Source organism: Phoxinus phoxinus (assembly GCF_949152265.1).
Source record: "Phoxinus phoxinus genome assembly, chromosome: 7".
In the NCBI taxonomy this organism is placed as follows: domain Eukaryota; kingdom Metazoa; phylum Chordata; class Actinopteri; order Cypriniformes; family Leuciscidae; genus Phoxinus; species Phoxinus phoxinus.
In genome coordinates, this window is record NC_136882.1 from 15,372,848 (window position 1) to 15,384,666 (window position 11,819).

At 38.7% G+C, this 11,819-nt stretch overlaps 1 protein-coding gene across 3 annotated transcripts in view; it reads left to right on the forward strand.

Annotated features, from left to right (window-relative positions):
• Positions 1-10,251, forward strand: part of inpp4aa (inositol polyphosphate-4-phosphatase type I Aa) — a 36,972-nt gene extending 26,721 nt beyond the window's left edge. For 2 of the 3 annotated variants that reach the window (XM_079617856.1, XM_079617858.1), the window contains 11 exons: positions 379-565; positions 2,188-2,406; positions 2,493-2,799; positions 4,811-4,840; positions 4,945-5,117; positions 5,971-6,094; positions 6,209-6,476; positions 6,617-6,714; positions 7,141-7,253; positions 8,368-8,522; positions 8,606-10,251. In XM_079617856.1, coding sequence (XP_079473982.1) covers positions 379-565; positions 2,188-2,406; positions 2,493-2,799; positions 4,811-4,840; positions 4,945-5,117; positions 5,971-6,094; positions 6,209-6,476; positions 6,617-6,714; positions 7,141-7,253; positions 8,368-8,522; positions 8,606-8,738 — 1,807 coding nt within the window. In that variant the 3' untranslated portion in view covers positions 8,739-10,251. The remainder of the gene's footprint in view (positions 1-378; positions 566-2,187; positions 2,407-2,492; positions 2,800-4,810; positions 4,841-4,944; positions 5,118-5,970; positions 6,095-6,208; positions 6,477-6,616; positions 6,715-7,140; positions 7,254-8,367; positions 8,523-8,605) is intronic. The other variant, XM_079617857.1, reaches the window with a different exon arrangement.
• The last annotated feature ends 1,568 nt before the right edge of the window (positions 10,252-11,819 follow it).

Here is an 11,819-nt window from a genome sequence, read left to right on the forward strand (position 1 = left end):
TTGCTTTCTGATCAGTGCGAATGAGGGTGAAGGGTGAGTTTCAGGGTTGTTGACTGCTTTCCTGTCATTTTCACATGTGATGGTGTTTCATCCTGTTGATCAGCGTCGAGTCCTTTACTTTCATTACATCTGAAGGATCTTTCTTGTTTGCACCAACATTTGTAATGATGATGTGTTAGCACAAAAACTGCTTTCCTACTCCATCCGACCATGTGCACTTTGTGTTTGTGTACGTCTTCTGTGTGTGCTTGAATATCACACCATCTCATTTGCAGTACAGTCCTCTTGGTCACAGCTTGCGCAGCTGAACAAGTGATGACTAATGGGGAATTGGAGACCGTGTCGTTGTTTTGATTTTAATGCTCTGTCTCGTTTCAGTGCTGGGGAGTCAGCTCCACCCTCAATGCGATACCAGCCACAGGATGTGGTGAAAGCTAAAGAAATAATTTCCCATATCAACACTCTCAAGACGCAGGTCAGCTACTACACTGAACGGCTGTCCCGCGCTGCCAAAGAACGCTCAACCAATGCACTGGAGAGGACTCTCGCTATCCTGACAGAAAAGGTGAGAGGCTTTTGCATGGACCACGTACTGTTTACTGACCGTCTAATGCATATTGCACACAAGAGCAGGCTGAAATCGCCAGTTCCCATCTGATTGGCTGGCTTTACGCAACTTAACAACAGCACACAGTATGACTTTTTGAAAGATATAGGGCCCTATCTTGCACCCAGCGCAATTGACTTTGTACACCGACACATGTATCATTCCTATTTTGCACCCGCGCAAAGTGGACTTTTCCCTCCACAAACACACATCGGTTAACTAAGAAATACACTTGTGCTCCCCGGGGCGGTTCAGCACAAAGAGGAGGCGTGTTCCGGCGCAAAAGTTCCCTGGTGCTATTTTCCAGTTTTAGAAAGCAATTCCGTCACTGACCAGGAAAAAAACAGTCTAAAGACAGTGGCGTGTTGCGCGTTAGTCATATGCTATTTTAAGGGCGCATGCTTGGCCATTATGTAGCGTGTGAACAACGCACATACACTTTGATTCTCTAATATAAACAGACGCGGCAGTTTTCATTTTTGCAAATCATACATTATTACAAGGAAAAATATTAACACACGAGGGAAATCATTGTTGTGCTCGTCAAGATGTGAATAAAATCTATCTAGATTTAAAAAAATATATATAGATTAGACATTTACCCAAATTATATGCCTGTTTAACCGAAGCTAATTTGGGTGGGTTTCTCCCATCATCCCCAAAGTCACTTCTCTGTGTTTTACGGCCCTGACGAGAACGTCGGTCTCCTCGGCTGTGAAGCGCTCCTGGCGCGCGCTGGCAAATCCGCCGTTATAATAGCAATCCGCCGTGGAACAAGCGCGCCTGCTCTTAAAGGGAATGTGAGAGGACGCTCTGATTGTTTTTTTTCACGTTACGCCCAAACCACACCTATGAATAATGAAGCTACTTCAGACCAACACATTTTAGATTTGCGCCGGGCGCAAGAGGCATTTATCCCACTGGGAAAATAGCAACAGCGCCCAAGACCCGCAAAGTTACTTGCGCTTTGACACTTGCGTTTCAGATCATTAAAATAGGGCCCATAGTCTGAGTTTTGCCTGAGGAACTTAAACTAACTATTAAATTAGTTAAAACACCTCGCACCACAGGAAAATCAGATAAAATAATCTGTAGAACCATCAAGATAATCGGATTTCAAGATTTATGATGTTAAAAAGTAACATCATAAATCAAGTTTTCATATATATATATATATATATATATATATATATATATTCACCAGATCATTTTATAAATTGGCATTAAATAAAATCTATATTATAGAGCGAGAGAGAGAGAGAGAGAGATATTTATAATATAGATTTTATTTAATGCCAATTTATAAAATAATTGTCTTTTGGAAAGTCATAGAAACATTATTGTGGAATCTTTTAAAAAAATGTTTTGCTATTGGAGCGAAAGGGAAAGCAAGTAGTAGTTTTCATTCAGCATTATAGACATTTACCCAACTATGATGACTTCTGCTTCTGAGAACCACAGAACTATTGCAGCTATTATGTAATGTTTCTCGTGCTCAACAGATCTTTCCAAAGTAAAGCTTTTGAGATCCACTTAATGAGTAAGTGCAATGTCTGTGCCGTCCTCTCTGTCTCTCTCAGACGCGGCAGCTGGTGACAGTGTGTGACAGTAAGCTGCTAACTACAGCTATCCAGGCACTGAGTGCCGCGCGCCCGGAGTTCATCGCATCCAGAGGCTCTCCGTCCACCCATGACACCGAGCGTGTGGTCCTGAGGAACGATCAAGGCTCTCCACAGGCCAAATGGAGCGGGAAGGGGAACAGAGCATCCATGAATTTAAACTGGCAGGAGGAGGAGTGGGTAAGGTCATTCAGAGGCCGACATTATACCTTCGTGATTTGACTTAGAAATAATGCAGACTCTGTAACATTCGCTTTCCCATTCAGGAAAAGATCTGGCAAAATGTGGATAAGAGTCTGGAGTGCGTGATCCGCTGTGTGGACAGGCTGCTGACGAGAGAACGGTTGCAGAGCGACAGCAGTGAAGACGTCTTCCTGTCTGACCAACAGGCCGACACTAGCAAGAGAGGTAGCCAGGGCAATGCATTCTGGATCAACCCTGGTGACAGGCTCTTCTCCCCTTCCTCCTCCGCCGCCCTGACCTCATCACAACCTCTTTCAGATCAGTCCTCTTCACCATCCTCATCACCCTTACTGAACCCTGCATGTCCATCCAGTCCTAACACTCACTCCTGTAGGTTCCACCCTGTTTTAAGTTTTCTTTTAATTCCTTTTAAAAACTTCTCAAATACCACCGATTCTTTCACTTTTACATCCTCTTTTAGTGGCACATGTGATAATGCTGCACTCGGGACATTTCTACTTGATATCGGCGACTTCAAACAATCAAAGTGGGAAAATAAGTACACTTTAGCATAGTTTTAAAAGAGTACTTATTACATAAATAATATACCTTTAAAGAATATAGTTAGGTGGGAACTGAATGTTGTTTTTAACACTCAATTTCATGCTATTTGGATTTAAATGAAAAGTATTATATTAAATTTATATTAAATGTAATTAGCTGAACTTTAGAGTGCTTTTTTGAGTAAAGCTTAAAGGGATACTTCAGGATTTAGCATTAAGCTTTGTATCAGTAGAAAACCTGTAGTATTTTCAAATTACCGTGCTTCCCTCCCTCATATCCCCCTGAGACAAGAGATTTATGTGTTTTTTGTCTGTAAAAAATCCTCAGATGACGCAAAAATCATAATTTTGCGTCATCGGAGGCTGTTTTGGCCAGAGGCTAGAGACTACAGCCAGTAGAAGGCGCTAGATCTGCATGTTTTCAACCCGCCCATAGAGGGTGGGATCTCACTCACAGAATGTACAAATACTGTCAGCCATCTTTTATTTGGAAGCTAAGCTAACAGGTTCTTATTCTGTGGAGAAAGCGGAGTAGTCGGGGTTACCATCCTCTTTTTACCAGACATGTCCGGCCGTCGAGATTGTCCAAAATGTCCGGGATTCGGCTTTTGCTTTCTGCGGTCGCCATTCCTTGTTAACATGCACACCTTTTGTTTCAATCTAACTGAATTCATTCCGATTGGTGAATCTGAATGTAGTGTTTGCATGAACGCTAAACAAGTGATCGGTTGATGTGCGTTTTAACATTGCTTAGAAAATTCCAACTCCTCCGTGAGAGATACGAGACCGGTGCGTCTCACAGGTGTCGCTCATCAGTAATCACGCCACCGGCCTCGCGTCGTTCTCCCGCGGCCCTCAGTCTCGTCCTGCTCTCCACAGTAAACATGATGAAGGGCGACTGTAGAATGCAAAAGCCGAATCCCGGACATTTTTGGCGATCTCGAAATCCCGGGCAGACTCGTCACGGAGACTCACTAGTAACCTAGCCTTGTTGTTTAACTGCACTCTCTTACCGGTAGGCGTGGCTTGGGAGTGGCTCTGTAGTTGTTGTCTTCCATCCACATGAGCTACAAATACATTTTCTGGATTTTCTCAGTCTAGAAGGCTCCAAAAGCAAAAATAATTTCACATTTCTACTACATAAATGACCCGTTTTAAATACACATTAATCTTTCAGAGGTGAAGTATCCCTTTAAATTTGTAATCCTAAATTGACTTGACATGCATTTATGGTAAAACATATGTGATTTATATTTAAACTTGTCATGTATTTAAATATGTTTGTAATTACACATTTGTAATGATAAAGTACATTTAAAATATATTTAATTTAATATTGAGGTAGGCAATGTTAGCATTTGTTCTGCAAATGCATGATCATCAGCAGAGAGGAACTTTGACTCATTCAAATATTTTATTTGCTTTATAATGTTGGTAAATCTGGTAACTTTTTATATCTCTTTGGGTGTCACCATCTTTTTGTAACATCTGCATCTTCTAAATTTGCACTATTTTAAGTAGTAAATTAATTTCCAGCATTTTCCGTGTTGAATGGAATGCAGCATAATACATGGTTGTTGTTGCTTATATTGGGGTATATGTATATTGGTGGTGGTTGAGGAGGTGGTGGTTCCCCCTTCTATGTAAAGCGATTTGAGTGCCGAGAAAAGCGCTATATGTAATGAATTATATATATGCTAACAACCCTAAAATGACATCACAAGATTCATGAACAGTGTTCGCATGGTTTTAGCATTTTAGTAAATGATAATATTAAAATAATTAGTATTCCCATAGTTGTATTTAACAACACTTATTCTCTCTCTATCCTACTTTAGATAGTCCCAGTGTTGAGGGGGCCTCTCCTGGTAAGCCTCTCAATGCAAATCATTTTTACCATCTGCAACTATATATGTGGGCTGTCCAGTTTTATGTCTGTTCCTGATGTTAGCTGTGCGTTTTATGGCTCTAGGTGAATGGAGTGATGCTCTGTATCCCCTCCTGACCACTCTGAACGAGTGTGTAGCCATGATGAGCGACAAAGCCAAGAAGTCCATGGTGTTTCTACTGATGCAAGACAGCGCTCCCACGATCGCCATGAGTTTGTCACTACAGTACCGCAGAGATGTGGTGTTCTGTCAGACAGTTAGTACAATATATATTAAAGAGATACACAACATAATTTTATTGAGAGTCAGATATAATCCAGGACACATGAAATGTGCTCCATAGAAAGTTCCAATTACTTCTATAGAAATGTCATTTATACAATTCTGTGAAATTAATTCTGTTAAATTGTCAGAGTATCAATAAAAGTACATAAAGTCATTCTGGCCTGCCCATACTGAAAAATATTTATTTTCAAATGTATTTTTAAATATATTTCAAATTATACCAAAAATATGGCTATATTTACATAAATGTATATCTTTGATAAGATTTTGTTTCTTTATATTTCCTATTTATTTTCATATATATTTTTGCATTTACCCAAAAGGTTTTTTTAAGATTGGAAATGTATTTTCCTGCCAATTTTAAGAACATTTTGTGATATATTTTGTAATATATTAAACCTTTATATGTAAGGCTAAATATATTTTCAATTTGAATAAATATAGCTAAATATATTTAGCATATATTTGATAATGTGGCCAGGCTTTCTTTTTTTTTCTTTTTTTGGCCATATGGATGTTTGTCCAATAATTAATTTGTTTTACCAGGATTGTCAGTGATGGCAAAATCATTGCGACTTTCTGAAAAATTCTGCGGGGAAAATCTGCATTGTGAGATATAAATTTAGAAATTGAACCAAAAAAGTTAGAATTGTGAAATAAATAAGTTGCAATTCCATAAAAAATTGGTTCTACTTTCAGAGTACTCTAAAAATAAACCTTTAGTAATGCAATAATGCTGCATTGTCCAGTGTACAGACATTTCCCCAGCTGACTGTAAATCAGCATTTCACATCCATTCTAATAAAATGCATTTTCCTTTGTAGCTGACGGCATTGATCTGTGGATTTGTGATAAAGCTGAGGAACTGTCTAAGTGACAGTGGCTTCCTCAGACAACTCCACACCATCGGCTTACTGGTCCAGTTTGAGGGTCTCCTGAGCACCTATGGTAAACATACAATTCAGCTTTTCATTTAAATTCAGCTTTCACATTCAGCTTATTTATGTATGGTGGTAAATGTATCTGAATATGTTAACTCTGAGCTCTTCTTTCGTCTCAAAGGGGAGGAACTCTCCATGCTGGAAGACATGAGCGTAGGCGTCATGGACCTTCGGAATGTCACCTTTAAAGTTACACAGGCAACCTCCAGCTTCAGCCCCGACATGCTGCCTGTCATCACGGGCAACAGGGACGGGTTTAACGTGCGTGTTCCGTTACCGGGGGTGATGTTTGATGCGTTGCCACGGGAGATACAAAATGGGATGCTGTTGCGTGTTCAACCAGTGTTGTTCAATGTGGGAATCAATGAGCAGCAAACGCTAGCGGAAAAGTAAGTGTAGTGAAATCACCCCTCCTCAGTGTGCAGCCCGGTTTTAACAAGTCATGAAATATGAATGTATTTATTCATTGTACATTCTGTCTAAAAAATATTTATACATCATTGATATATTTGTTTATATCATTATTAAGGTTTGGAGACACTTCGCTGCAGGAAGTAGTGAATATGGAGAGTCTAACTCGTCTTACATCTTATTATGACCAGTTTAAAGAAGTGCTGCCTGAAGACTGTGAGTCCTGAACACTCATTTTTAATACACTGACTGACCTATACTGCTCTTTAGCACACTTTTAAAAAAGTACTTGTTACAGATATACAATACTTTCAAAGAATATACTTAAAAGTGAACTGAATGTAATGTTTTCAGACACTTTATTGCATGTTAATTGTAATATAGTCTTTGAAATATGGTTAAAGTGAACTGTCAAATGTACCGACAAGCATTTCTGGTAAACTAAAATATACCTTAATGCCATTATATTGCATGTCATGTAAGCTATTTAAATATATTTGTAACTAATTACACATTTGTAATGAAGTTGCAATTTAGTACATTTAAAATATATTAACTAGTCTTTTTCACATGTCCCTTTATGAAAGAAAGTTAGTGGATGTTATATGTCAGTCCTAACAACTTAATTGTTTCCATCCATAGGTCTCCCCCGCTCTCGCAGTCAAAACTGTGTGCCTGAGCTTCTCAAATTCCTCAGTCAAAATGTCAATGCCAGGAAGAGCAAGAATGTGGACATCCTGTTGCAGGCAGCAGAGGTACAGCAATCCACCATTACTATTGTTCTTTTGTGCACACAATTTTTCAGACCAATGAGTGAAAAACAGCAGGCGGGTTGAATTAAAATGCAGATAAATACTTACAAAATACTTTCTGACAGTAGATGGCGCTTTTAGAAAAGCAGAAATACTAACCCGGTACTCAAAGCGCTGCGTAACTTTTTTTGCCACCTGCTTCTCAGTTCTGGGCTGCGTCTGAAATCTCATACTTCCCTATAGTAGACGAAAAACAGTATGTTACAAAAGAAGTTTGTCCGAATTCACAGTACTCATAAAAGAGTAGGCAAAAAGTTTCTGAAGTGTGCATACGATCAGCCTCAGATGTCACGCCCACGGTCCACAACGGAACACAACGAACTGTGATTGGTTGCTTTACAGTCCTTGTCGATCGACAAAATTTGAATGTTTTCTGCATTAATTATTTACACCAAATATTCGTCTTGGTGTATAAACCTCAAAGGGGTGGTATAATGCCATTTTCACAAGATGTAAGATAAGTATTCCCGGCACAGGGGGCGGAGCTTCAAGAGCTTGCACTCACACACACACACTGAAAATTTCAAGAACTTGTAGCCTTTTATGTTCAATCCGGAGTCAGAAAGATGGAGAGAAGAGTGACAACATGTAGAAGCAACATTTCTGAATGGTTAGTTGATGAATTTATGTAGCTTATGCATAGTTATCTTCTAGTCATTGATTAGCATATTCTGTCTTGATAATCTATAAATCGTGTTCTGGGGGCGGGGTTTATGTAAATTCTAGGGTTGGTGATGTCACTAACCTGGGAGGAATGTCGTTTAGTCCCTACCAGCCGTTTGTTGTAGTCCTAAAAAAGCAATTTCTGTAAAATAAAGTATCTCCCTTTGCTTTGAACTTTGAGCGTCGTAACTTTGCAGATGTTGTTTATTCTCAAACAGCAACATTACACACTAACTTAAGTTAGAAAAGTGTAATCATATTCAACCACCCCTTTAAACCTTATTTTTTGTGTGTGAAACTTTTCATCAAAAAATAAATTACATAATTATGGGAAACTCACAACTTCTAGTGATAGCCGTTAACTCATCGACATCTTTCTCATTTGTTGCTTCAGGTTTGTCGGCGTCTGAATGGTGTGCGCGTGACCAGCTGCAAGAGTGCAAAGGATCGCACGGCCATGTCGGTGACCCTGGAGCAGTGTCATATCCTCCAGCAGGAGCACTGCATGGCCCCGCAGGTCTTCACCCAGGCCTTGGAATGTATGCGCAGGTGAGACCACACTTACAGTTAGGGGGGTCATTCATTCACGCATCATTCTATCCCTGTCTCTCAATCACCTCTCTGGTCCACAGCGAGGGCTGCCGGCGAGAAAACACCATGAAAAACGTAGGCAGTCGCAAATACGCCTTCAACTCCCTCCAGCTGAAGACTTTCCCTAGGCAGTACAGACCACCAGAGGGCACCTATGGGAAAGTGGAGACTTGAGCTGACAAGCAGTCCGCTGTTCTAGCCCGCTGGGACTGGAGCTGCATGTTTCTCCTTGTTCGCTTTACTTTATTACCACATATCTGAAGGATAGTTTTATTATGCACAGTCATGCTCTGGTTATCATGCAGAGGACAATGTTAATATTTTCAGATCCCCGAACCTCTTTTATGAACCGTGGCTCTGAGAAGAAAGGAGATAGGGAAAGAAAATAACGTGAAGGTATACGAGTAGCTCGCTTGGTTGTTGCACTGAATGCAGGGAAGAAGGCCTGTTCGATTCTAAATTACTTTTTAAAAAAAAAGAAAAAAAGACCCTGATTTCATTATCAGAGCAGTTCCCAAATAATCCCAAATTCATTCCATCTGTGTTTAGTTAAGTCCATTTTAAATCATTTCCAGCACCACACTTGGTCTTTGTATTAAAATGCAAAGGTTGAAACTATCAGCACTGAAGCAAAGCTGTGTTTTTTTTATCATACTTTAGATTGTATTCAAAGTTCAGTAGGTTCTAGGTAATGTGTACGTGCTGTGGTATAGTAGATGATTTGTTCCCAAAGCCAGTTTGAACATTTATACGGATAAGTCAGGTTAAGTTAGAGAATCAATATATAGACCCCATTGTTAATCATCACTTCATCTCAAGTGTACACAAAACTAGCTGCCTTAAGAGAGTCCACCATTGCAAACTCATTTTCTTGTTTAGATAAATATGTAGATATTTCGAAATCTGTGTATGACTATTTGTGACGTGGCAGATTGTTTTATTTATTTACCGTAAGACTCTCTCTCTCTCTCTCTCTCTCTCTTTACGAAAGTGTTAGTGCTTTAATGCAGGCCTTTGCCCTCCTGACCTGCATTGTACGGGTTGTAGAGTTTTAGAGGACAAGCTTCCTCGTACTGTTGCCAAGCACAGCTAGTCTCTGTACAGTGAGCATACAGTGTGAATATACATTATTTGTAAGGAAATATGTGAGAAGACACTATTGATATGTTCATTGACTGTCTGTATATGTTTTCACAGTTCAAAGTTTCTTTGTTGGACGTTCGTATTGGTTGATATGAATGTCCGTACTGATCTAATAAGGAGCACTGCTGCGACTGGTCCTACAATGTGAAGAATATTTCTTGAGGTTTTTTTGTTTTGTTTTCCGAAAGCAGAGGGGTGCATTTAGACTATTTATATTATTGTAATAGTTATAAGAAAACCGTAATGTTGCATTACTGAACATAATTAAAGACTATATGTGATGACCACAGTGAGACATCATCAGCCTTTGTATCTGCACAAATAAATGCACAAATGGTCTGTAGTTCCTGGTTTGTATATTGCAAGATTGAACTACTGAAAGCTTAAATTTGCAACTTGGGAGACAAGAAGCATGTGTCTTTCTTAACCTCTGCTAAAATTATTTAGATTTGAACCAGATGCACTGCATGGAAGGTAGGCTACTAGTGTTATTTCAGATTATACTTAATTGCTATTTTTAATAAATGTATATTTAATTATTTTACCATTTTGATCATTTAATTTATTATGTTTCTTTCTTCACTGTTGTAAGTGCAAACGCACTGCTATGTTGTCAGAGAATGGTGTCCTATTGGTCTTTCAGTGTGTTTTTATTTTTTTTATTTTTTAATGTATGTTCAAATACCTTGCTGTACAAAATGCCTCTTTCTTTCCCCAAACATACAGCTTTAAAATTAAAATAACATACCAGCGTAAATGTTAAGCTACTTTATTGCTTTGTTCACTGCTATGTTAGACAGACAGACAGTTATATACAGGGGTTGGACAAGAAACTGAAATGAAACACTTGGTTTTAGACCACAGTAATTTATTAGGATGATGTGTAGACCCTCCTTTTGCAGCAAATACAGCATCAATTTGTCTTGGTGAATGACACGATACACGTCCTGCACAGTGGCCAGAGGGAATTTGAGCCATTCCTCTTCCATGAGCCATGAGCCAGGTCACTGTGATGCGGGCGAAGGAAAAAACGTTTTCTGACCTCCAAAATACTCCAATGTGGCTCAAAAATATTTAATATACAGCTGTGTTATTGCTCTGCTAGTTTTGCTCCATGAAAGTGTTCACAATACGATCTGACGTATTTGCTGGGTGTGGCCCATTCTGACTGTTATTTTTATATCTTGTGTGGACAAAGTCCAAACTTCTCACAACTTTGTATATATGGAGAACAAGTTATTCTGAGCAAACATGCTTAGTTTCATAAGTTTCACCAGATAAGAAATCACTTATGTCTATGTTTCCACCTGTTTGAATGATAAATAAATGCTTAGAATCAGTTTATTTGTAGAATACACTGGCAATATAGATTTATATAGTTAGTATTTAATTGATCATTAAATGTTAATTTTACTATAATATTAAAAACACATTTGTCACATTGATAGACATGATTAAATATATTTATGTCCATTTAAAATGAAGTCTTATTTTTTTTTCTCCGTTTAAAGATAATATATTTCTATGAAGAGACACTTAGGGCTATTTAGCGTTATGAAACACAATGGACTCTGCACAGCTGCACTACTTCCTGAACTTTAGCCAGCTCCTTTGTTTCCTGTCTGCCATTATTGGACATTGATTAATCCAGGTGTCTGATTATTGTTGTTGGTCAGGCACACCTGGATTAATCAGTTTGTCCAATAATGGCAGACAGGAAACAAAGGAGCTGGCTAAAGTTCAGGAAGTAGTGCAGCTGTGCATAAAGTCCAATGCTTGAACTTCAAGTATTTGAGTAATCATACAGGCATTATCATATAACCTGACACCAGCTCAGAAGCACCTGATAATATATATTTTGAAAGTTCTAGTAAACATTGCACATTAGAGTTTAAACACACAACAGTGAGTTCACACAATACCGTTTTACGGGTTAGAAGGCAACAAATATTTAGAATAGAAATAAGATAGAATTGAAATCAACCTATGATGACGTGTGTATGTGGTGTAGCCTGTGGAAAGAAAAATGCATGTTATATGATGTTATATTAATTTCAAATGAGTGTGAAGATAAAGATTTTCTTTCAGCTCAAACATTTGTAAGTAGTCTAC